Source organism: Sinocyclocheilus anshuiensis, unplaced genomic scaffold (assembly GCF_001515605.1).
Source record: "Sinocyclocheilus anshuiensis isolate Anshui unplaced genomic scaffold, SAMN03320099.WGS_v1.1 scaffold1453, whole genome shotgun sequence".
NCBI classification, from domain to species: Eukaryota; Metazoa; Chordata; class Actinopteri; order Cypriniformes; family Cyprinidae; genus Sinocyclocheilus; species Sinocyclocheilus anshuiensis.
This window is the reverse complement of record NW_015549558.1, coordinates 783,435-806,311: the sequence shown is the minus strand read 5'-3', so window position 1 is coordinate 806,311 and position 22,877 is coordinate 783,435. Positions and strand designations below refer to the sequence as shown.

The 22,877-nt window shown below is 35.7% G+C and overlaps 2 protein-coding genes across 5 annotated transcripts in view; both read left to right on the top strand.

The window, feature by feature from the left end:
* The first annotated feature begins 4,594 nt into the window (after window positions 1–4,594).
* LOC107657041 (neurofascin-like) lies at window positions 4,595–17,533 on the top strand. Of its 4 annotated transcripts, XM_016445035.1 has the most exons (28): window positions 4,595–4,794; window positions 4,870–4,937; window positions 5,634–5,753; window positions 5,880–5,985; window positions 6,271–6,461; window positions 6,548–6,670; window positions 7,292–7,462; window positions 7,753–7,864; window positions 8,010–8,194; window positions 9,229–9,360; window positions 9,441–9,584; window positions 10,615–10,726; window positions 10,949–11,112; window positions 11,349–11,496; window positions 11,612–11,736; window positions 11,816–11,917; window positions 12,016–12,228; window positions 13,110–13,186; window positions 13,299–13,524; window positions 13,614–13,729; window positions 13,815–14,025; window positions 14,104–14,226; window positions 14,725–14,898; window positions 14,994–15,125; window positions 15,258–15,324; window positions 15,622–15,633; window positions 16,286–16,321; window positions 16,419–17,533. In XM_016445035.1, the coding sequence occupies exons 3-28, from the start codon at window positions 5,666–5,668 to the stop codon at window positions 16,648–16,650; spliced, it is 3,522 nt and encodes a 1,173-aa protein (XP_016300521.1). In that variant the 5' UTR covers window positions 4,595–4,794; window positions 4,870–4,937; window positions 5,634–5,665; the 3' UTR covers window positions 16,651–17,533. The 4 variants fall into 4 exon arrangements, with proteins under 4 accessions (XP_016300521.1, XP_016300523.1, XP_016300522.1 ...); XM_016445036.1 differs by lacking the exons at window positions 4,595–4,794; window positions 4,870–4,937 and having other exon boundaries at window positions 5,272–5,753; XM_016445037.1 differs by lacking the exons at window positions 5,634–5,753; window positions 5,880–5,985; window positions 6,271–6,461; window positions 6,548–6,670.
* A 4,265-nt stretch (window positions 17,534–21,798) lies between these two features.
* LOC107656993 (acidic mammalian chitinase-like) overlaps window positions 21,799–22,877 on the top strand; it is a 12,680-nt gene continuing 11,601 nt past the window's right edge. Inside the window, exons 1-2 of the mRNA XM_016444964.1 lie at window positions 21,799–21,917; window positions 22,051–22,107. Coding sequence (XP_016300450.1) covers window positions 21,799–21,917; window positions 22,051–22,107 — 176 coding nt within the window. The remainder of the gene's footprint in view (window positions 21,918–22,050; window positions 22,108–22,877) is intronic.

The window sequence follows — 22,877 nt, the reverse complement described above, 5'->3', positions numbered from 1 at the left end:
TACTGTTGTTCTCTCGTTGGTCTGATTGCTTCTATTGTTCTCATTTGTAAGTCGCTTTGGATAAAGGCGTCTGCTAAATGATTAAATGTAAATGTACATGAATACTCATCAAAACGGACAATTCGACATCATTTTGTGTGTAATTCTCCGTTCATGCAACGTGAAAGAGTAGCTACTCACGCACTGAGACGCACTTTCTGTGTGTGTATGCTTCAGTGTCTGCGCTCAGAAAACCGAACCGAACTGAGTTCTCTCTTGCGTCGTCAGATTTATCCATATGTCTGCTCTTCTCTTACTCCCACGTATTGATATTTTTGAACGTTTTATGTTACATGCAGCAAGTGTACGTTAGCTTATGTCCCGCCGGTTCATATGTACGCATAACCTCCGAACCACAGCAGATTCGTTCTGAATTAATCTCTTCCTAAATCGTCCCTCCGTAACATTTTCGTCTCGTTTTTATTCGTTGACGAAAATGTCAATAGATTTACGTCATAGATTTTGTCATTTTAAAAAGAGTTTTAGTTTGTTATCGTCTCGTTGTCGTCTGTGAAAAAATTATGACGAAAATTATTCGTCAATGAAATTAACACTGGTGCTGATGAGAATTATCTGGATGAGAACTATAATACAAGAACATCATTAAATTATGAAGATATGTCCTTACTGGTCACCAGAGGCGGACAGTAACTAAGTACATTTACTTGAGTATTGTACTTAAGTACACTTTTTGAGTATCTGTACTTTACTTGATTATTATTTTTTCTGGGAACTTATGACTTTAACCACTACATTTGAAAGACAAATATTGAACTTTTCACTCCACTACATTTCTATGAAGGTCCTCGAAGTAGAAAGTCGTTAGCAGCTTTGAAAGTCAGTGGGTGATTTCTTTCTTCTCTAAAAACTATTTTTTTCAGACAGTTTATCAGTAATCACTCTTGTAGGTCTACATGAAGTGATTTCCCAGCATTTTTTGAACACTGACCAGTTCCAAATGTGATATTTATTTACAACAATAATAATAAATTAATATTGTGGTATATATTAGACACAATATCGTCTGATTTTGCTAAATTGTGTAAGTGAAAATATTACCTATAAAGCCACAGAAGAACTGTTGTACGTCTCCTAATAAAACACAATAGGTGTTCTGTGTGTGACATCAAAGTACTGCAAGAGCGATTAGAGAGCATTTTTTAAATGTTTGTTTTGATGGCAAATAAGTCTCGCTGTTTTGCCTTTTTTGTTAAAGCAGTGTTGCTGTTGTAAAGTTGTACAGCTACAGGTGTGTTGCTGGGTTTTAAAGCAGGTTTGACTTATTTTTTCTTCCTTATCACTCTGTATTTACAGGATTTCACTGTCCACTCTGTTCAAATGTGGATGAATGGCTACACATAGATGTGTGCACACACTGTCAGAGCTGTGTGAGATCACTACCATCCTGCTTTTGTGGGGGTGGGTAGGGGTGTTAATTTTTTCCCCCATAGGTTTTTAACATTCTAAAAGCTCTTTATTCCAAAGATACTACAAGCTAGTCAGTGTATTCAGTAGGTATACTGTATTGTAAGTTGCTTCAGACGTATTGCAAGTATTACGTACAACAACGGTGCATTGACATAAAAAAGGAAATTTACTTTTGGTACTTAAGTACTTTTAAAAGCAAGTACTTCTGTACTTTTACTTAAGTAAAAATCTGTCTTTACAACTTTTACTTGTAATGGAGTAATATTTGACCAGCAGTATCTGTACTTTCACTCAAGTAATAGAGTTGATTGAGTACTTTGTCCGCCTCTGCTGGTCACACAAGATTGTGAAGGGCTGTGTTTTTTGACAAGTTACAAATCATTGTTAGAGAAGTTACAAATCAAATACACAGCCATTTTAGACTGAATGTATTGAGCACTTCTGCCAATGTAAATTCTGTATGAATGTCAATATTTATTTATTTATTTATTTGTTCTATTTTTTAGGTTTATGAAATGAAATAAAACTAAGAGCACCACTAGGCTACTGTATAATCACTAGTTTATGTTTTGGTTTTTTTTTTTTTAAATAAGATGAAAGCATATAACAGATGATGTAGGCCTAAAGTATAATTAAAAATTCAGGCGATTTTAATACTTTACCAATGAAGTTCAGACTATAAAAAATAATGGGAGAACAGTGGAAATGCAGTGGTTTTGACATTTTAAATGTCATGAGATTGATTTTAAAACAAAACAAAAACCTTTGGTTTTGAGATACCTTTAAATATTCTTTACTAGTCCCATTATAAAGATGATAAAGACATAGGCTACATAAAGACAGATTATTGTAGTGTGACCATTTCCTTAAAATATACAATACTGGAGTCACTAATCATGATTTTAGTGATGTTTTCAATGCTTGAACCGAAAAAGCTACATTGTCATCGCTCATGTGACTAGCAGTGACTGGGACACCAGTCAAGAGCACTATTTGTTATTTTGGACAGTTGTGCAAATTTGTCCCTCTGAGAAGTTTAGTCATTTTACTTCAACCTCTGCTTTGAAAAAACTGGTGAACTTTTTTATCATAAGATTTTTGACAGACTGTCATGGCTTGGAGACCAAACATGGACAAACAGTGCAATAATTATGCTTTTATAAATTGAAAACAGACCGCACAGGATCCTCCATCTGCACTAAACACTGAAGCCATTGAAATGTCAACTCAGGTAAGAGAAAAAAATATATATCATTGAAGGAATTGATGCTAAAAAAAACAGAAAATATACACTTACATAATATGATTTTAGCTGACTTTATTTATTTTGTCATGTTTTCATTTTTATATTACTTTTTTATTTTGTATAATAAAAAGTTTTGTATCAATTTATCATGGTATTGCTATTTGGAAGTGGTTTCCACTATGACTGGCTTTAAAAACACAGTGATGTCACTCAGTAAAACAATGTATGTTTCATTATAATGTCATCCTCCACTCTGACTTGAACTGAGAGCTGTGAGTCAGCTGCTTCATCTGAATTATGCTTGTCATTGCAGACAGTGTCGACAACACAGACAGATATAAACCAAGTTATGAGCCTGTTGAAGGGACTGTTAGTAGTTATGAACATAAAGAATTGTGCATAGGAAAAAATGGCTAACTTTAAAATGAGTTTACATTCATTTGTTTTCGCTTTGAGACCACTCACTAATTGTGAAATATCAATATCTTTCAACTTAGGCTATTTATGGCTTTGCTAATGTAATACGACAATATAACAATTGATGCAAAATCAGATAATAAAATAAAGACTTTTGAATGATACTAAAACCACTCATTATTAGTCAAAACTGACATTATTTAATATTTGAAAACAAAATCTGTTATTTTGCAGTTTAGTTTATCATCTTCCCTATGGTTATACAGTTATGCAATTATGTTTACATTCAGATTCAGTATCTCATGACAAGTTAACCAGCATCTGTTCTTCCAAACAAGAAGTAGTGCCACTTTAAGGCTGAACTGAAAAAAACTTTCAGAGATATTCTGTCTGAACAGAGCCTGCTTACTGTATCCATGTGGACAGAGGTTTCATTGTCCCGTCTCTGGAGGAAGCGGTTCATTCAGGCTGGTGTCTTGCGCTGTACAGTTTGGTGCATGGCACTGCAGCACTGCTGATGTCATACACACCGCTGAGGATACTGAAGCGCTGAGGAACATGACCAGAATTAGGTTATACTTATGTCTCTGTTTACTTAGTGAGCTGACTCAAGAACTGTTTTGTTCTTTCATTGTATTAGCTCATCTGTGGAGTGTACAGTAAGACCGTACTGGCATATTGTATACTTTATGCGTCCCTGGATGCCTGAGCTGATGTGGGGTTGGAATGTTTTTCTGTGGTTGAGATCCTGTTTCCACCCACATCTTCTCTCCTGAGTCAAGCTCTGCCCTCTGGGACGCTGTTATGACATGGATTTCATTCACCTGGTTCTGTTTTTGACCATGATAACTTACATTTACTACGTTTAAAGCTTTATTTAGTTAAAGTAAATATTTAAAGTATATAAAAGAGTATCAGTTTATTAGAAGCTGATTTAAATCTCTTTTAGATGCAGTCATGAGTCGCATGACCGCATTTTAATTTCACTGAGAAACAAACATTTCATTCATTATGAGTTAGCTTTTTCAGGACCAAACAATGCGACCCACACATTGATGTCATAATCAAAAAGAAGGCAAAATATCTTTGAATGCAGTCATGAGTCGCATGACCGCATTTTAATTTCACTGAGAAACAAACATTTCATTCATTATGAGTTAGCTTAGTTTTTCAGGACCAAACAATGCGACCCACACATTGATGTCATAATCAAAAAGAATGCAAAATATCTTTGAGTTTGGCTATTTATGGCTTAAGGGCTTTTGCTAATGTAAATTTGACAAGATAATTAATCAAAGGTCAGATAATAAAATAAAGACTTGTATTCTTGAATTATTATTTTAACAATAAAACCTTTGCCACTATAACTAACATGAATTTAGCTTTTTTTTTGGACATCTTCCATAAGTATACTGAGAGAGAGAGAGAGAGAGAGACGTCATTCATGGTTCATAGAGTGGGCAAATGGATGAAGACAACGAAGAGGGATGTTAGTTGGAGAGGTATACATTACAGAGGACATCTGCTTGGATTGACATTGTTTTGGACCTATTTGAATGCAACAGAAACATTTGGGATTGGAATGACATTTTTGAAATATGGGGCAATGATGACAGATTAATATTACCATAATGAGGAAACAAACTGCGGGCCTGATATAAAAGGTAACAATCTCTTGACAAATGTGATATTTGTATAATACATCATATAACTTTGATATCTATTTGTTTTTATTTTAGCTCTGTGAAATGACCTGCTGACACAGATCAAGAAGATTCTGTGAATCCTGGATACTCCAGTTTAGTTGGTAGGCTAGTTTGTGTAATTACACACACAGGCTATTGTTTTCCCACTTTAGGAAACTTATAAAGTAGAATGCAGTAAGTAAACTAGGCTATTTTACAAACACATATGCATTATGTATTTGCATATGTACAGCGTAATGAATTAATCATGCAAAGGAGTTGAATATATTCCTGTTTTTGGCCTTTTATCTCGGCCATTTATATTTTAACGGTTGTTTCTTTAAAAAATAATATAATCGTATATTAAACATACACATATAATGAAAATACGTATACGTATGTGGTATGTGGTACTTGTTTGTGGTTATTCTGGATGTAACCAGCATTGACGCAATAGGATTACGCACAGGCTCCGGAGGTGCGTAAATGCAAATAGCTCTGATGTGGGGAGCGAATCATAGTTGTGGAAAGCGGAAGAGGGCGGGGACTTAAAATAATACCAGTGGTTAATTTGCATATGGATTAGTTTGGTTAGTCTGCTTCATTACAAACGCTTAAACAACGAGCGCTTTCAGGGTATACCATTAACTTCTACACAACTCATAAAAACAAAACAAAAGCTTTAATAATTATTAAAACAGATTAGTTATGAATGAACAAACAAGGAGGTTCAAGACAAGCATATGTAGGGAAATAACTTACTTGAGTATTTTGTAGTTATTTTAGTAGGCTGGTGCTAGTATTTTCTCTGTTGTCAGATCACTGTTAGGCAGATCTGTTCAAAGCAGAGATGAGTGCTCGGAAGTGTTGGAGGATTCCTGCCATACTTACTATCCTACAGCAAACATGGATTTTAGCCATGGAAATTCCTCCTGATGGTGAGGAACTGCTATTTGGAACTTGTCCACAGCTGGCCTTGTGACCAGAGTTCATTGTTTATTCTCATACGTTGTCCTTTTAATTCATTTAACATTATATTTTCTGTGTACTGTATATCCCCACAGTCAGGCAGCCTCCGATGATCATTAAAGAGAGTCCTCAAGACCACATAGTAGATCCAGTTGACCCTATTATAGTGGAGTGTGAAGCAACAGGGAATCCAACTCCAGTGTAAGCATCCAACAAGGCATTTACTGTCACACAACGCGATATATAATTATACATGTCAATTCTTGCACCGGACTGACCTAATTACTTAATAATACCTTTCATTTAATTTACTTACCTTATCAGTTTGGATTATCTAGATATTCCCTATGATTTGCTTTTGTTTGGTTGTTTAAAAAGTGATAAAATATTGACTGATTGCAAATGTAAAATGTATGCATTTTTAAATGACTATTTACAGTTGTGTTAGAAAAAGTGTAATTGACAGATGACACTTATTGCACATAGCTTCACATGGACACGTAATGGAGTGTACCTGAATGTGGCTCGAGATCCTCAGGTCAGCATGAGGTGGCGTTCTGGCACATTAGAGATTTTCTTCTGGGGTCGTCCTGATGACTATGAGGGTGTCTATCAGTGCACGGCGACTAATGAGTTTGGCTCTGCTCTGTCCAGTTACATCAGTCTGCGTGTCTCCAGTAAGCCCGTACACAGCATGCAATTGCTAATACACAGCAATAGCATTGTGTCAATGGGCTTTTAAACATATAATTTCTGTGATCAGAGGCCCGTACGTGGTTGAAGGAATATCTTGAGCCAGTCTCAGTGGTGGTTGGACTTCCTCTCATCCTTCCTTGCAATCCTCCTGTAGGTCCTCCAAAACCTGACACTTACTGGCTGAACAGCAGTAAGTCTCCGACTCAGATGTTTCTGATACGAAAGATAAAATTATTTAAAGTTGCTTTGGAAGCATCAGAGTCAGTGCTAAGTTGTACTAAGATGTACACTACTGCTTAAAAGTTTGGGGTCAGTAGGATTTTTTTTTTTTTTAGAAGTTAAAGTTATGATGTTACAAAAGATTTTTATCTCAAATAAATGCTGTTCTTCTGAACTTTCTTTTCATCAAGGAATTATAAAAAATGTACCGTTGTTTCCACTAAATTATTAAGCAGCGCAGCAGTTTTCAGTGACTATACTGAAGGATCATGTGACACTAACGACTAAAGTAATGGCTTCTGAAAATGTAGCGTTGCCATCACATGAATAAATTACATGTTTTCTGTATGAATATATTTTAAAATGTATTTTTAATTGTAATAATATTTCACCTTTTATTGTATATTTGATCAAATAAATGCATAAGAGAATTATTTTAAAAAACATTAAAATATCTTACAGAGCCCACACTTTTGAACGGTAGTGTATCTGTATAACGAGTCTTCAGTTTAACAGTTACGATTGTTGAACCTTAAATAAGCCTTTAAATATACTGGCAATAGTTTTATCCAAGTTCATCTTTATTCCATAGCCATGGTACCAATCCGTCAGGATCGTCGCGTATCAAAGGCAGAGAATGGAGATCTGTACTTCTCCAGTATCGTAGCAGAAGACGCTTTTACAAACTATGTCTGTGTCGCGCGCTTCCCCTTCACGAACACCATCCAGCAGAAACCGCCCCTCATCCTGCAGGTGCTCACAGGTCTGTGTTTGAGGAATTATTTTTTATTCTGCTATAGGATTCATCTTTAAGCAAATCTGTCTTAACAGTTCCTCCCGTGCTTGTGTCTGTGTGTGTTCAGTTGAGGAAGAGCCATGATTAAACCATCTAACAGTCTAACGCCATGGTGAGTTAGGACTCTTTCTTATGCTTTTTTTATTGTAAACACTCGACAGACCTTAACTGATCCACTAACTATTCACCTCTGCTTTGGCCAGGTTTGTAAAGTGTGAAGTTGTCTATCAAATTTGTGATATTTTATGTCTATGCAGCTCGCATGGCAGCCCATACGGCACCCAAGTTTCTGAAACCCAAAGGAACCACCAGCACAACCATTGCGATGCTGGGGGAAGAGCTCATTTTGGAGTGTTTTGCTGCTGGAGTGTGAGTTTTAAAATCATTTTGATGACATATCTGTTTTCTGAGAGCAGTTGAACGCAGTTGATTATTTGATTGCCTTCTTGTGAAACCTGCTTTTAACTTTTAACCATTAGTAACTTCTCTAATGATTCTCTCTTTTTTCTTGAAGTCCGACTCCCTCCATCAAATGGACTAAAGATTGGGAGGAGATGTCCATGACGGAAAAGAAGTTGGAGAACTTTAATAAGACTCTTAGAATAAAGAACGTCTCTATGGATGATGGAGGAGACTACATCTGCAGCGCTTCAAATAGGATGGGCAGCCTGGACCACGTCATCACTGTCAGGGTCAAATGTAGAATACTTCATTACTTTATTACTATTGTTCATGGCTGTCACTATGTGGATTGACCCAAAAAATGTCAATTCTGTCATTATTTGTTCATTCTTATGATGTTCTGAACCCGGTATACTGCCATTTTTTTCTATGGAACACAAATAGAGAATTTGAAGACAGTTCATGCTGCTCTGTGCCATACAATGACATGTAATGTTTCATAGTGGCCAGACCACATCTGTCATTGAACAAAAACACATGATAAATGCACCATAATAATTGTCCAAACAACTATTTACATGTACATTGTGTGAGGAAAAGACCAAAATTTATGTCTTTATTTACTAATAATTATGACACCATTTCACCTCATCACATTAGCTTGGACATTTAAAACATCATCTGACATAAGTGATATTACACCTGGTGCCATATTCACAGTACTGTTCAAAAGTTTGGGGTCGGTATAATTTTATTAATGTTTTTAAAGGAAGTCTCTAATGCTCAGTGAGGCTGGATTTATTTGATCAAAACCAGTTTTATTGTGAAATATTATTACAATTTAAAAAAAACTTTCTATCTGAATATGTCTTATGTATTTAAATTTGTTTTTGTGATGGTAAAGCTGAATTTTCAGCCGCCATTACTCCAGTCTTTAGTGTCACATGATCCTTCAGAAATCATTCTAATATGCTGATTTGGTGCTCAAAAACATTTATTATTATTAATGTTGCAAACAATTGTGCTGCTTATTAGTTTTATGGAAACTGTGATACATTGTATTTTTCAGGATTCTTTGATGAATAGAAAGTTCAAAAGAAAAGAAACCTTTTTTGAACAATAATATAATTTGAGCATTTCAGAGTGGCAGATTTTCAATCAATAACAAACAGATTTTCAATCACACAAATATATACCAAAACATAAGCATTATGGAACAATATGAAGATGAATAAATAATGATACATTTTATTTTAATTATTACTTACAGAATGACAAAATCAAGATCACTATCTATTCTCAATTCTCTTTCCACCTGTTGCCATCTGCAGCGGTTCCGTTCTGGGTGGAGAAGCCTGAGAGTCTGGTTTTGTCTCGTGATGACAGTGGTAGTATAGTGTGTAGGGCTGATGGAATTCCTCGACCCCAGATACAGTGGCTGGTTAATGGAGAGCCAATCAGTGGTGAGAAAAACAACAGCTTCATTTACAACCAGGTGCACTGCCAAGCTTTGTAATGCTCACTCTTTCTGTGTTCACTTTAGATGCTCCTAAGAGTCCAGGCAGACAGGTTTCAGGAGACACTTTGATGTTCAGGGCTGTGGTCCCAGACAGCGCTGCTGTGTTCCAATGCAATGCTTCAAACCAGTACGGCTATATCATGGCAAACGCTTTCTTGGCTGTAATGGGTAAGAGCTAGAAGAGGCTGGAATGAAACATACTAGCATTTACATGCACCATCAGCTTTAACCATTACTTGCAACTTTACCCTTACGCAAAGAAAATATATTTCCTAATATATGAATGATCAATATATTAAATGACATAATGGTATATTAGAAATGATACAGAATAATATATTGTGGAAATATATTACAATATATTGAATAATATATAAGGAATTGCCGCTTTTCATATATTGAAAAATATGTGACAATATATTTACTTATATATCACAATATATGTCATTTTATATTCAGTAATACACTTTATAATATATAGATGTACATGTGATAAGATATGGTACTGCATGTGTAAATATATTGTGAACATATATTCACGCAGTATATACACACATATATGGAAATATATATTTCTTATATTTAACAATCATTTATGATATACTATATGTTTCATATTTTAAAATATAGCTAGCTTGCAATAGCATAAGAACACCTGCTCATAATAAAGCACTTAGTAGACAGACTATCACTGTGCTGAACAGTGCACTACCATTACCTTTTAAATAAAGTAACATAATTTAACAGTGTTTGGCAAATAGTTTTCCTGACCACAGACTCTACTCTTCTGCACAATGATAACCAAACAAACTTTTACAAACCCTTTTACATTTCAAAATAATACAACATTAAACACTAACAGAAGCCACTCAGTGTGTGTGTGTATATATATATATATATATATATATATATATATATATGTGTGTGTACATACATTCACATTTATATGGGAACATATATGTGCAATACATACTCAATAAAGGATCAAGCAATGAATATTTATTTTTGTCTTCATTTCTAAATATATTTGTATGTATCAATATATAGCTATATATGGTCAATGCATATTTTGCTGTCTATTGAAAAATATAAGCACTAGTTTCCAATATATGGAAATGTATTATGTAATATATTGCATTATATTTTGCAGTATATTGCCATATATTTTTGTTTTGTAAGGGTACTCTGTTGTCTGCAGATATGAAACCTCGACTGCTTGGTCCCAGAGATGAACTCATTAAAACAACAGAAGGCAATGATACTCATTTAGACTGCCCATATTTTGGCTCTCCTAAACCTGATCTGCGGTGGTAAATATATGTCTTACTATCATTTATATTCATCATCCAAGTCAGTATTGTAAGTTGTAAGAACAGTAACTTGTAAGGAGTTTTTACTTTTGAATTGTCACAAATACAAGCATAAAAACAGGAAATATGTCTGTTGTGATGGTGTGAATAAACAAAAAGTGGAGTAATTGCATTTCAAAATGTAAGTGCACATAACAAAGTTTCCAATCAACGTGTGTATAGGTCAAAAGGAGGACTAGGTACCTTAGAGGGAAGTCGTCATATGATTCTTCCAAATGGTACATTGGAAATCAGAAACACAAAGCTACAAGATCAAGGAAGCTATGTGTGTGTTGCAAGCAATGTCATTGGACGAGATGAGAAGGAGGTCCAACTAGAGGTCAAAGGTCAGTATCTGGAAAAGTTACTGCTTTGAAATTTCTAATTAAAATACCTATATTTCATATGCACCAATGTCCATTTAAAACGTTTAAAAATGATTATGGTTTATAAAACATCCAAGAAGGAAAATGATTTTGCTTTATAGATTCTTGATTCTCCATTTTACTTGTAGATGTTTTGTATATCGTTATAATGCAGGTTGCCCTGCTTGTTAAAAGATTAACTTATTTTTATTTTATAGAGCCCATTAAAATTGTCCGTGCCCCACACAATACTGTAGTCATAAGAGGAAGTCTGGCTCACTTTGATTGTAAGATTAAATTTGACCCGACTCTGGATGTCACCGTCACTTGGCTTAAAGACAAGAAGTTCTTGATCTTAGGAAGGAGGTAAACATAAAAAAAAAAGTTAAATCTGGCCACAAGCATGATGGAAGTGTCATTAATTATTCTAATGGTTTACTGCATTAAAAGATACTGTATTTGACTGCTTTGTGTATTATAGGATGACAAAGGATGAGGATTCTCTGAGCATTGCTGATGTGTACAGACGAGATGAAGGCGCCTACACCTGCAGGGTTAAAAGTGAACTGGAGGAGGTCACTGCCTCAGCCAAACTCACTGTGATGGGTACCAGCACATATACTGTCTCTACACATGTATACAGTATAAACATGAGAACATTATTCATGTATACTTTTGCTTTTAGATCGTCCAGACCCGCCCAGTGCCCTAGAGATATCAGACCCATCAGAGAGGAGCATTAGACTCACCTGGATACCAGGACTAAGCAACCACAGTCCTATTAAAGGTACACAAATACACACATCCACACAAACATAGATGCAAACTAAATTTTTAAACAATCTAGCCTGACAATGACATAATCTTGAATTAATTCTCTTTTAGAGTACGTGGTTCAATTTACTGAAGATCTCCTTGCAGACTATTGGCTGCTGCCAAGCAGCTGGAAGAACCTGTCCAGCTACCCAGGGAGCCTAAACTCTGTCATTTTACAGCTGACACCATTTGTAGAGTACAGATTCCGGGTCATTGCTGTAAATGGTATAGGTCCCAGTAAACCCAGCTGGCCATCTGAATACTACCAGACTGGAGGAGCTGGTAGGTCCCTATTCTATTCTATTCTATTCTATTCTCGTTCAAAAGTTTGGGGTCGGTAAGATTTTTTTTTTTTGTCAATCACAACTACAGTAAAGTCCATTCACAACAAGGACGATACCTATAATGATAAAGATATAGTTTTAAAAATTGTTCTAAATTAAAAAAGAATAGCAAAGTCCACACCACAACTATAACGATAACAGCACAGGGGAACAGTATTGTTGGAATCACTTTCAGAACGATGAATGATAAACGTTGACAGCCAGTCAGAATCCACCTGACTTTAAAGAGCTTGAACATTTAAAGAGGCAGAAAACAGCATGTGCTTATTATAAATAAAGAATGTTATCATATGTTGGTATGGACGCTTATATAGCTATCAATATGGTTATCATTCTTGGTGTGAACAAGCCATTATTGTGAAATATTATTACGTTTTAGAATAGATGTTTTCTGTTTGTTATATATTTTAAAATGTAATTTATTCCCATGATGCAAAGCTGAATTTTCAGCAGTCATTATTCTAGTCTTCAGTGTCACACGATCCTTCGGAAATCATTCTAATATGCTGATTTGGTGCTCAATAAACATTTATTATTATTATCAATGTTGAAAACAGTTGTTCTGCTTAATAAATTTGTGGAAACCATGATAAATGTTTTTCAGGATACTTTGTTGAATTAAATGTTCAAAAGAACAGCATTTATTTGAAATACTTTTGAAAAATCTTTTGTAACATTATAAATGTCTCTTTTTACTGTAACTTTTTATCAATTTAATACATCCTTGCTGAATAACTGTATTAAGCTCTTTTAAAAAATGGAATATTATTATATTATAATATATTGTACTGTATGTTGAATTATGTTTTGTGTCTTTAGTGCCTGATGCCATCCCAAGAAACATCCAAGGAATGGGAAGTGGAGTGTTCAGAAATAACATGGAAATCAGCTGGGAGGTGATGTTCTGATGATTGATGGATAGCAGTCATTTTATTCAGAGTTGTTGAGTGTGATGTAATCACATGCATATGATTTATATTAACTGTGATGTTTTTGTTGTGTCTGAAGCCACTAGAGTACAGAGAATGGAATGGGCCGAAACTGGGCTACATGGTTTGGTGGAGACGAAGGGATTCAAGGGAGGAGTGGAAGAACTACACAACATACTGGTGGTGTAGCTACATCATCTATGACACTGACACTTTCACGCCCTATGAGATTAAAGTTCAGGCCGTCAACTTCTTCGGCTATGGCCCAGAATCCCCTATTGTGCTTGGCTACTCTGGGGAGGACCGTAAGTTCACATCTACTGAAGTTCTGTTCAGCATACATTAGAAAAGCAGATTCTGGTCAGTGCTTCACTCATATTGGGTTCTCTAACAGGTCCAGTTGCCGCTCCATCTGACCTGAGCGTGTCAGACATTGAGAGCACAAAGCTGACAGTCCATTGGGATCCAGTGGCACGAGCTGACATCATGGGTGATATAAAAGAGTACAAAGTATGGCTTCTTAGTTGCACAGGTAAGTTCATGCCCTTGCAGTAAATGATATGGGCTGCTGATGGAGCTGTGGTTGGTTTCACAGGTTTATTACTGGAGAGAAAGCAGTCGTCTGCCCTGGCACATTGTTAGCAGGAGGATTAAGACCAAGAGTTTTAAAGCTAATGGACCTCGTCTGTCTGGGACCCTGACCGGTCTTGTACCATATAGTAACTACAGAATGTATATTGTAGTGGCCAATAACCGCTACGAGGGTCCGCCCAGCAACACCATTGAGTTTCAGACACCTGAAGGAGGTATTAAACTGTCCAGTTAACATTATAACACATCAAACACATACAAGACTTCTTACATGCATCTCCCTTCCACTCTAGTGCCCTCGATTCCCAGATCGTTCAGAATCATGCACCGGCACTATGACACCATTTATCTGGACTGGGAAGAACCTGCAGAACCCAATGGCATTCTGACCGGATATATTCTCAAATATCAGACGTGTAAGTGCACTTACATCACCTTTTTTTAAAAGCATAAGAATCGATTTTTTTTAATGAATAGAAAGTTGAAAAGAACAGCATTTATTTGAAATGGAAATCTTTTGCAACTTTATAAATGTCTTTATTGTTCATCAATTTAATGCATTCTTGCTAAATAAAATATTAAAAACATTTACTGACTATAAACTTTTGAATGGTAGTATATGTGTAAATTATATAAACTATTATCATGACATGCCATCATTTTGACAGTCTCTTAAACTAACATTTAGTTCACTGTGGTAAAAACATTAATAATTAACTGGTTTAATGATCAAAAATGCACGCAAACCTTGCATGTCTCTCCCCCCAAACATGTAGCATTCCTTAAAATGATGACATTATTTGTAGCTTTTCTGCAGCATTTTATTTTATTTATGTTATTGTTTGTTGATTACACAAATCAGAGTTCGAAATGGTATCTAGCCCTACAAGACTGTGATGATAATTTCTCTTTAGTGAACATCACTCTGGGCGACAGAATCCTGGTTGAATACATTCCTCCTAATATCACATACTTCTCTCTGCGCCGTTTTGACCGTTACACTCGATACAAGTTCTCACTGGCAGCACAAACCGAGACTGGAGTCGGGGAGGCGTTCACAGAGGAATCACCCCATTTTACAACTGAGGGTAAGGTGTCTTCATTTACATTCATATGATCATTGTTCTGTAAACACAAAATGATTCCTTACATCTTCTGCATGATTGGCTGTGTGCATGAACAGAGTATACCCGGGATCAAGTGGACATTGTGACGCAGGGCTGGTTCATTGGCTTAATGTGTGCAGTTGCTCTCCTCGTTCTTATCATGCTCATAGTCTTTTTCATCAAGAGGAGCCGAGGAGGAAAGTACCCAGGTGCAATATAAATTACTTGAGACAAATTACTATATACAAAGTGTCTCCTGAGACAAGTTACATATAATTATTATGCATTTGCTATAATATATGTGGCAAAATATATTCTTTTGTTTGTTTGGTTTTTGTAAGTGCGGGACAAGAAGGACTTTGCACTGGAGCCAATGGATGATAGAGAGAATGGAACGTTTGATTACAGGTGACTTTCTGTTTGATTTTGAACATTTTCTTACGTTTATTTACTACAGGCACAGTTTATTTTCAGTGATGCACTTACATGAAAACAGCATGTGAGATACACTAAAGGGTGAAAAATTAATCAATCAATCCCATCATTTACATCATAACATAATCGCATTAGCACAGGTTGATTTGAAGTATGTACTGTATACCACAATAATTGTTCCATTTTCATCACTCCATCCATCAAACATTTCTCACTTTGTTTATTCCTCCTTTATTTTTGTTTATGTCTTTTGCGATTGGACCACTGAAGGTCTCTTGAGAGGTATGAATGTCATACATATGTTATGTCATACATAACAAGTGTTTACTTTTTTTAATTAAATTACCTTATTTGTTTTACTACAATAATTAATACACTACAAGTATTCCAGTCTAACGATTGAGCTATTTTTTTGTTCAAAGGTTTGGGAAATTAATACTTTTATTCAGCAGGATGCATTCAGTTGTTCCAAAAGTGACAGTAAGGATATTTATAATAATAATTTGAATCTTTCTATTCATCAAAGAATGTATCACAATTTCCACAAAAATATCAAGCAGCACAATTGTTTTCAACAGTGATAATAATAAGAAATGTTTCTTGAGCAGCAAATCAGCATATTAGAATGATTTCTGAGGAAGAATGGAGTAATGATGCTGAAAATTCAGCTTTACCACCATAGGAATAAACATTAAAATAGAACACAGTTCTTTTAAATTGTAATAATATTTCACAGTATTAATGTTTTTACTGTATTTTTGATCAAATAAATGCAGCCTTTTTTTTTCTTTCAAAAATCTTACTGACCGCAAACCTTTGAACGGTTGTGTATTTTTTATTGACTACTGTTGTCACATTTTTTATGTTTTGTATGTCATGTTTATGTTTGCTGCTTCATATTATATTAATTGTGACTTCTTGGCTTCTATATCAGGATAACACGAGTGTCCACAATGCTCTATACCAGACGGTATGTATCTCTTTAAGCTATGTTATGAGCATTGTTTGGAATAAGGAAGAACTTCTTCCCTGTAAAATCAGTCTGAAATGAATAATTTCCCCCTCAGTGAGGAAGAAAGTCAACAGGGACGCAGTCAAGGTGTGATCGAGCACATTGGCAGGAGAACGAACAGTGACGACAGCCTCATGGAGTACGTTGAGGGTGAAGAGATCGAGTTTAATGAGGATGGCTCTTTCATCGGCGAGTACACGGGCGTCAGTAAGAGGACCATCGACAGAAGCCCGTACCATAACAGCTCTGAGCCCACGTCTCCTGTGGCCATCTACTCTTTTGCTTAGAGCTCATGGTGGGATGCCCACAGTGTCCCATTGAACCAACTTTACACAGACGGACTTGACCTCAAAACACACAACACAAGATTATGATCTGTTTGACCTGTCAGACAGGCTGCAAATGATGTGTAGAGGTGTGTTTTAAAGGTAAACCGGTGTTTCTGGTGATTTACAGTAAAAGTATCAATCAGTGTTTTTCAAATCCACAAATCATGCGAGAGGAAGTCAAGCAAAGATGTCTTGATGTGTTTATCATGTTGATAAGAAGACTGAAAAGAAATGGCTGATAGAAGCTTGATTCGCTGAACAAGCTTATGTTCATTTTATAAAATAACATTCAGTATCATTTCACACCGATTTACTTACACAGACATATGAAGAGATGTTGAGCATCAATAACTCCCACAATGCTTTGTTGTTTAACCAGTGTTTGATGTCACTGATAGTTGCTACTAATTCTTGTGTATGTTGTTTTTCAATAGCACCGTTTTTACTTGTATTTTTGTGTGTTTGCTGTACTGTAGGTCACATTAATACAAACCACTTATTCTCACACAAAACACAATCTAACCCTTTGCTTCATATTATAGTATGATGTACATGATGGCTTTTGTATTTGTTTTTTTCAGTCTGTTAAGAGTACTATCATAAATGTAGTAGTGCTTCAGTTATTAAAGTGCATCAGTGAATTAATGCCTTTGTGGTGACTGAAGTAAAGGTCATAATAGGTCATAGTGACCAGGGCCTATCAAGCTCCAAAAAGAGCAAAAACAAGTGATAAAAGCACCATAAAATGGTCTGTATGAATCATTCACTGTATCTTCCAAGTCTTCTGACTGAAGTCATATTACAGATTTGTGTGAGGAACAGACCAAAGTATAATCTTGCCTTCCCCCGAATCTCACATCTATTCCACATATGGGGTTTGAACTACATGAGCATAAGTAAGCAATAACACTGTTTTCATATTTATATGACCTGTCACGTTAAGGGCCCGTTACGAGGCTGATAGGCCAATATTCTCCACTAGAGGACAGAATGAACTGACCAGATCCTAAACACGAGCTCTACTACAAACATGGGCACGCTTACACAACCTGTATTCGAACATTGAGAAACCACAGTCTCTGTAAGTTGTATATTATGTCTAGTTTTTATTATGAAACAGAAAAAAAAACATGTCTAACAATACCAGTGCTGATAATCATGTAAATTTACAGAAAGGGTAGTACAAGTTCAGAGATTTATTTCATTTTTGAGTCACATGTTTGAGTAATATTCATAATACAGCATTCTGTGCAAACATAGAAGGAAGTTCACAAACCAGGGAAGTGAAATATTGCCACACCGTTTAATGACTGTTTACTTCTCATACTTCAGTGTGACAGTGTTTTGTAATGGATTATTTTATATGCTTAGACTTGTTCCTTTTTTCCTCTGTGCAAATGTAGTCATTAAATGACTAAAGCAGTTTTTAAAATCTATTATACAATGCTTCATTTGAACCTGGGAGACCAAGTCTAATTGTGTCAAAGATTAAAGGATTAGTTCACTTTCAAATTAAACATTTCCTGATAAATTACTCACCCCCATATGTCATCCAAGATGTTTACGTCTTTCTTTCTTCAGTCGAAAGGAAATTAAGGTTTTTGATAAAAACATTCCAGGATTATTCTCCTTATAGTGAACTTCAACGGCTACCAAATGGTTGAAGGTCAAAATTGCAGTTTCAGTGCAGCTTCAAAGGCCTCTACACGATCCCAGACGAGGAATAAGGGTCTTATCTAGCGAAACGATTGGTCATTTTCTAAAAAAGAATAAAAATTATATACTTTTAAACCTCAAAGGCTGGTCTTGTGTAGCTCTGCAATGCGCATGCCTACTATGTGCAGTCCCGTTCGAAACAGTTAGTGTTGACAACTTCTTTCAATTTTCTCTATATAGTGGACTTCAGTGGGGTTCACTGGGTGGAAGGTCCAAATTGCAGCTTCAGTGCAGCTTCAAAGTGCTCTACACGATCCCAGACGAGGAATAAGGGTCTTATCTAGCGAAACGATTGGTCATTTTCTAAAAAAGAATAAAAATTATATACTTTTAAACCTCAAAGGCTGGTCTTGTGTAGCTCTGCAATGCGCATGCCTACTATGTGCAGTCCCGTTCGAAACAGTTAGTGTTGACAACTTCTTTCAATAGAAAGTAGCTAAAACCAGTTTGAAAAGTCGCTAAATGTGCCAGATGACGTCATACGCTAATTAGCATATTCATGATGTCATCTGGTCTGTTGCCTTTTACATTTGTTTGTCTCTGTGCTCACATACTGTATTTAATGCAGCCAAATTCTCAATAAAACTGTTTTCATTTATATATATTACTGTTTCTGTTGTCAGACAACAGAATAAATATGAAATAGTGACTGAAATGCGGCCCTTTAAGACTACATAACCAGCTCTCCCTTCCAAGACGTTAATCTGCACAAAAATCCTGCTTTATATTTGAGCCATCGTCTGATGAAATGAAACACACATAAGAAAAGACAAGACACAGACAATTCCTGTGCTGTGATTTCGACTATATTTGCATGTAAAATTTGAGAAGCAACATAATATCTATTTTAACTGAAGGCGCTGCTCCTCTCAGCCGCTCGCTGAACAGAGCAGACGAAGAGAAAGAGGTGTGTGCGCGCTGACCTCGCGCCGTTGCGTCAGTACCAGCGATCACAGAGACTCGCTAAGGTTTGTCCAAGAAGTCGCTAGATTTGTCGCTAGTCGCTTTTTTGGAAAAAAAAGTTGCCAAGGGGTCTGAAAAGTCGCTAAATCTAGGCAACACTGAGGGTAGGTCGAAAAACTCCCATCTCATTTTCTCCGCCAACTTCAAAATCGTCCTACATCACTGAAGAAGTACCGACCCAGTGTTTACAAAGTGAACACGCAAAGAAGGTCAAAACCCTTTACAACCCCCCCGGGTAAAACAGCAATGTAGGACGATTTAGAACGATTTTGAAGTTGGAGGAGAAAATGAGATGGGAGTTTTTCGACATACCCTAACTGTTATGAACCGCCATGCAGAGGCAGAGCTAGACGAGATGAGCGTTTGAGGTTAAAAAGTATATAAATTGTAATTTATTTTTTTTAGAAAATGACCGATCGTTTCGCTAGATAATACCCATATTCCTGGATCGTGTAGAAGCTTTGAAGCTGCACTGAAACTGTAATTTTGACCTTCAACCGTTTGGTAGCCCTTGAAGTTCACTATAAGGAGAATAATCCTGGAATGTTTTCATCAAAAACCTTCATTTCTTTTCGACTGAAGAAAGAAAGACGTAAACATCTTGGATGACATAGGGGTGAGTAAATTATCAGGAAATTTTAATTTGAAAGTGAACTAGGGTTAAGCACATAATACATAATACATTCAAATTCAAGGTTAGCTCCATCACGCAGTGAGTTGTTGCCCTGCCTCATATTTGTCATCAGTCAATTGTATGAAATGTCAGATGACCCACATAGGTCTGGCCTGGGGCAGGGCAAGTGCGTTAAATGCCTTATTATTTTAACGCGTTATTTTTCACCTTAATCTAATTAACGCGTTAAATTACCAGCCCTAATTATATTATGATTTTATTTATTTATTTCAGGATGGGCCTCCCAACTCGCATGCTACTTCACAAACTGGTCTCAGGGAAAATAATGTGTTTTTTTAACCTTAAACCGCATAAACACATTTCATTACACCAAATACACAAAATAATGTTCTTGTTAGCAACATCATATGACCCCTTTAACCTTACCATAGGTTAACATTGTCATTTGGAGTCAATTGGAGATTTCAACTCCAGTGCAAATGAAAGTGGCAGCTGTGATCATCCTGTCAGTTTATCGGGCCATAAAGATAAGCATAGCCATACAGAACATAGCCATAAAGAATAACCTGACATTATCTTTGACATTTCCTTTCTTCATTGTGGTTCTCATATCAAGGTGTGTAAATCACTGGTTGTGACCCTGCTCAACAATACAACAATATGGACTGTGGTAGGTTACCTTGTACATTTGTTTTGGTAGTGCATGTCAACATCTGTTTTATCAGTTACCAATGAAAGCCTTTTGTAACACAACCTCCAAGTTGTGTGCCAACAGGATGACATGTAAGACTAATGACTCATTTTCTGTGTTTTGCCTCTCTCAGTACACTGTATAAGAAAAAAATTGCAGAAAAATGGAAAAGGTTCTGGTAACTTTCTGTGGACATGGCATTGTACACTATGAATATGTTCCTCTAGTTGCTATGGATCAAATTTAAATATAAGGATATTTTACAGTCTTTTTTGATAAACGTATTTTTTTGCAGTGGATGTAATTTTGGATCAGTATAAATTTTATTCCATAAGTAAGACTTAATATGTTTTGAGAGGGCCTGTGTCTTTGAAATGACTCTTCAAATTAGACACTTAATTCATTGAACTGAGTCATTAAAGTTTGAACAATGAAACAAACGCACCTACAATCACAATGTACAAAACCTAAAGACTGTTATAGTGCAATGATCCATCTCCTAAAAATGTATTGTATGATAACATCAAGGGCAGATGACAGGGAACTGCTATTTTAGGGAAATACCTGTGTGTTCTTGTTTTTGGTTAATCATCGGTAATTGGGAACAGGGAGTTCTGTGTGTTGGGGGTTATATAAACAATAACTTCTGTCTTTCATACAGCAGTGGCAGACAGAGTTTCTTGACTGATACGACCATCACAATATGATGACCAAATTCATTTTTCTAGCTGGTACGTGATTGTTGATCTTACAGAATTAATTTTAAGAGCTTCATGGCCTTGGAGTGCTTTATATGTTAACATTTCTTTTTATCTTGTTTCAGGCTTTTCCCTGGCATTGTGTCACTTTGGTAATTTTCTTTTCATTTGTTGTTTCATTCCTAAATAATATGTTAAAAAATCACTATATACTAATACTACTAACAATAATAATAATTTATCCATTCTGCTAACTGCTTTTCTTATGTAGGTTAATGGAAATAATAAATATAATAACAATTGCTTTTAATAATATTTTTTCATGTTTATTGTAATTAATAATTGTATATTATATTACTATATATTATATTTAGGGCTGGTAAGCGATCAAAATTTGTAATCTAATGATTCTGTGCACTCATTTAATTTATGCTTTTTCCGTCATTAATCAGGCGAATGAGTTGATCAAGTACGAATGGAATGATGACACTCTCTATAAATCTTTCAATGGACTAAAGGAAAAGTATGTATCTAATGTTTTGTTTGTGAATGCATTTGATAATAAAATAGAATGCATTATGTAATGTAGTTTTGAATAATGATGATTTGTCAGAGAGCAATACAGAAAATAATGATTCAAATATTTGACTTGACAGAAATCCCAACTTGAAAACTCTCTTGGCTGTCGGGGGATGGAACTTTGGCACAACTCAGTAAGAATGCTGCTCAAAACACTGAATTTTGAAGGATGGGTGATAAACTGTTTATTTCATTTTCATGAAACTTCTCGATCCAAATTCAGGGGGCTGTTTCATAAAACTAGTTTACCAAATAAGCCAGGCTTATTTCAGTTATTCATTTCACTTATTGTCACTTGATTTGGTTTTTCCGAAAGCAAAATTACCATAGCTCAAGCTCAGTCACTGTGGCAACTTATGTTGGGAAACTAACCTGGTCCAGGGCAGGCTAACTGTCAGGCTAAGCTTAGTTCCAACACTGATATTGATACGCATTGATATTACCACTGACTCTCTCACATACAATTAGTTTACTTTATTATTAGTCCAAAAATAAAAGCATACAGAAAATGCAACTTAAATAATCAAATAAATAAAAAAAAACTGGCTACAACCAACTGTATTTAATGTATTGTGCCCAAAATGTAATGACCAATATTTATTACATATAGGCCTACTCTTTTGGACCATGAGGGTGAGTAAATGATGACACAATTGTCATTTTTTGGGTGGGTGAACTGTACCTTTAATAGTTTATTTTATTAATTGTATTATTATTACTATGGAAATATGAAATTATTTCTTTAATTAAATGATACTCTAAATCAGGGCTGTCCAAACTCGGTCCTGGAGGGCTGGTGGCCTGCAGAGGTTAGCTCCAACCCCAATTCAACACACCTGAACCAGCTAATCAAGCTCTTACTAGGCATAGAAACTTCCAGTCAGGTGTGTTGAGGCAAGTTGGA

Coding starts and splice junctions, on each gene's coding strand:
- LOC107657041 (XM_016445035.1), top strand. CDS start 5,666: ATGAGTGCTCGGAAGTGTTGGAGGATTCCTGCCATACTTACTATCCTA. Junction 9,361..9,440: donor TAATGGAGAGCCAATCAGTG/GTGAGAAAAACA, acceptor TGTTCACTTTAG/ATGCTCCTAAGAGTCCAGGC. Junction 12,229..13,109: donor CTACCAGACTGGAGGAGCTG/GTAGGTCCCTAT, acceptor TTGTGTCTTTAG/TGCCTGATGCCATCCCAAGA.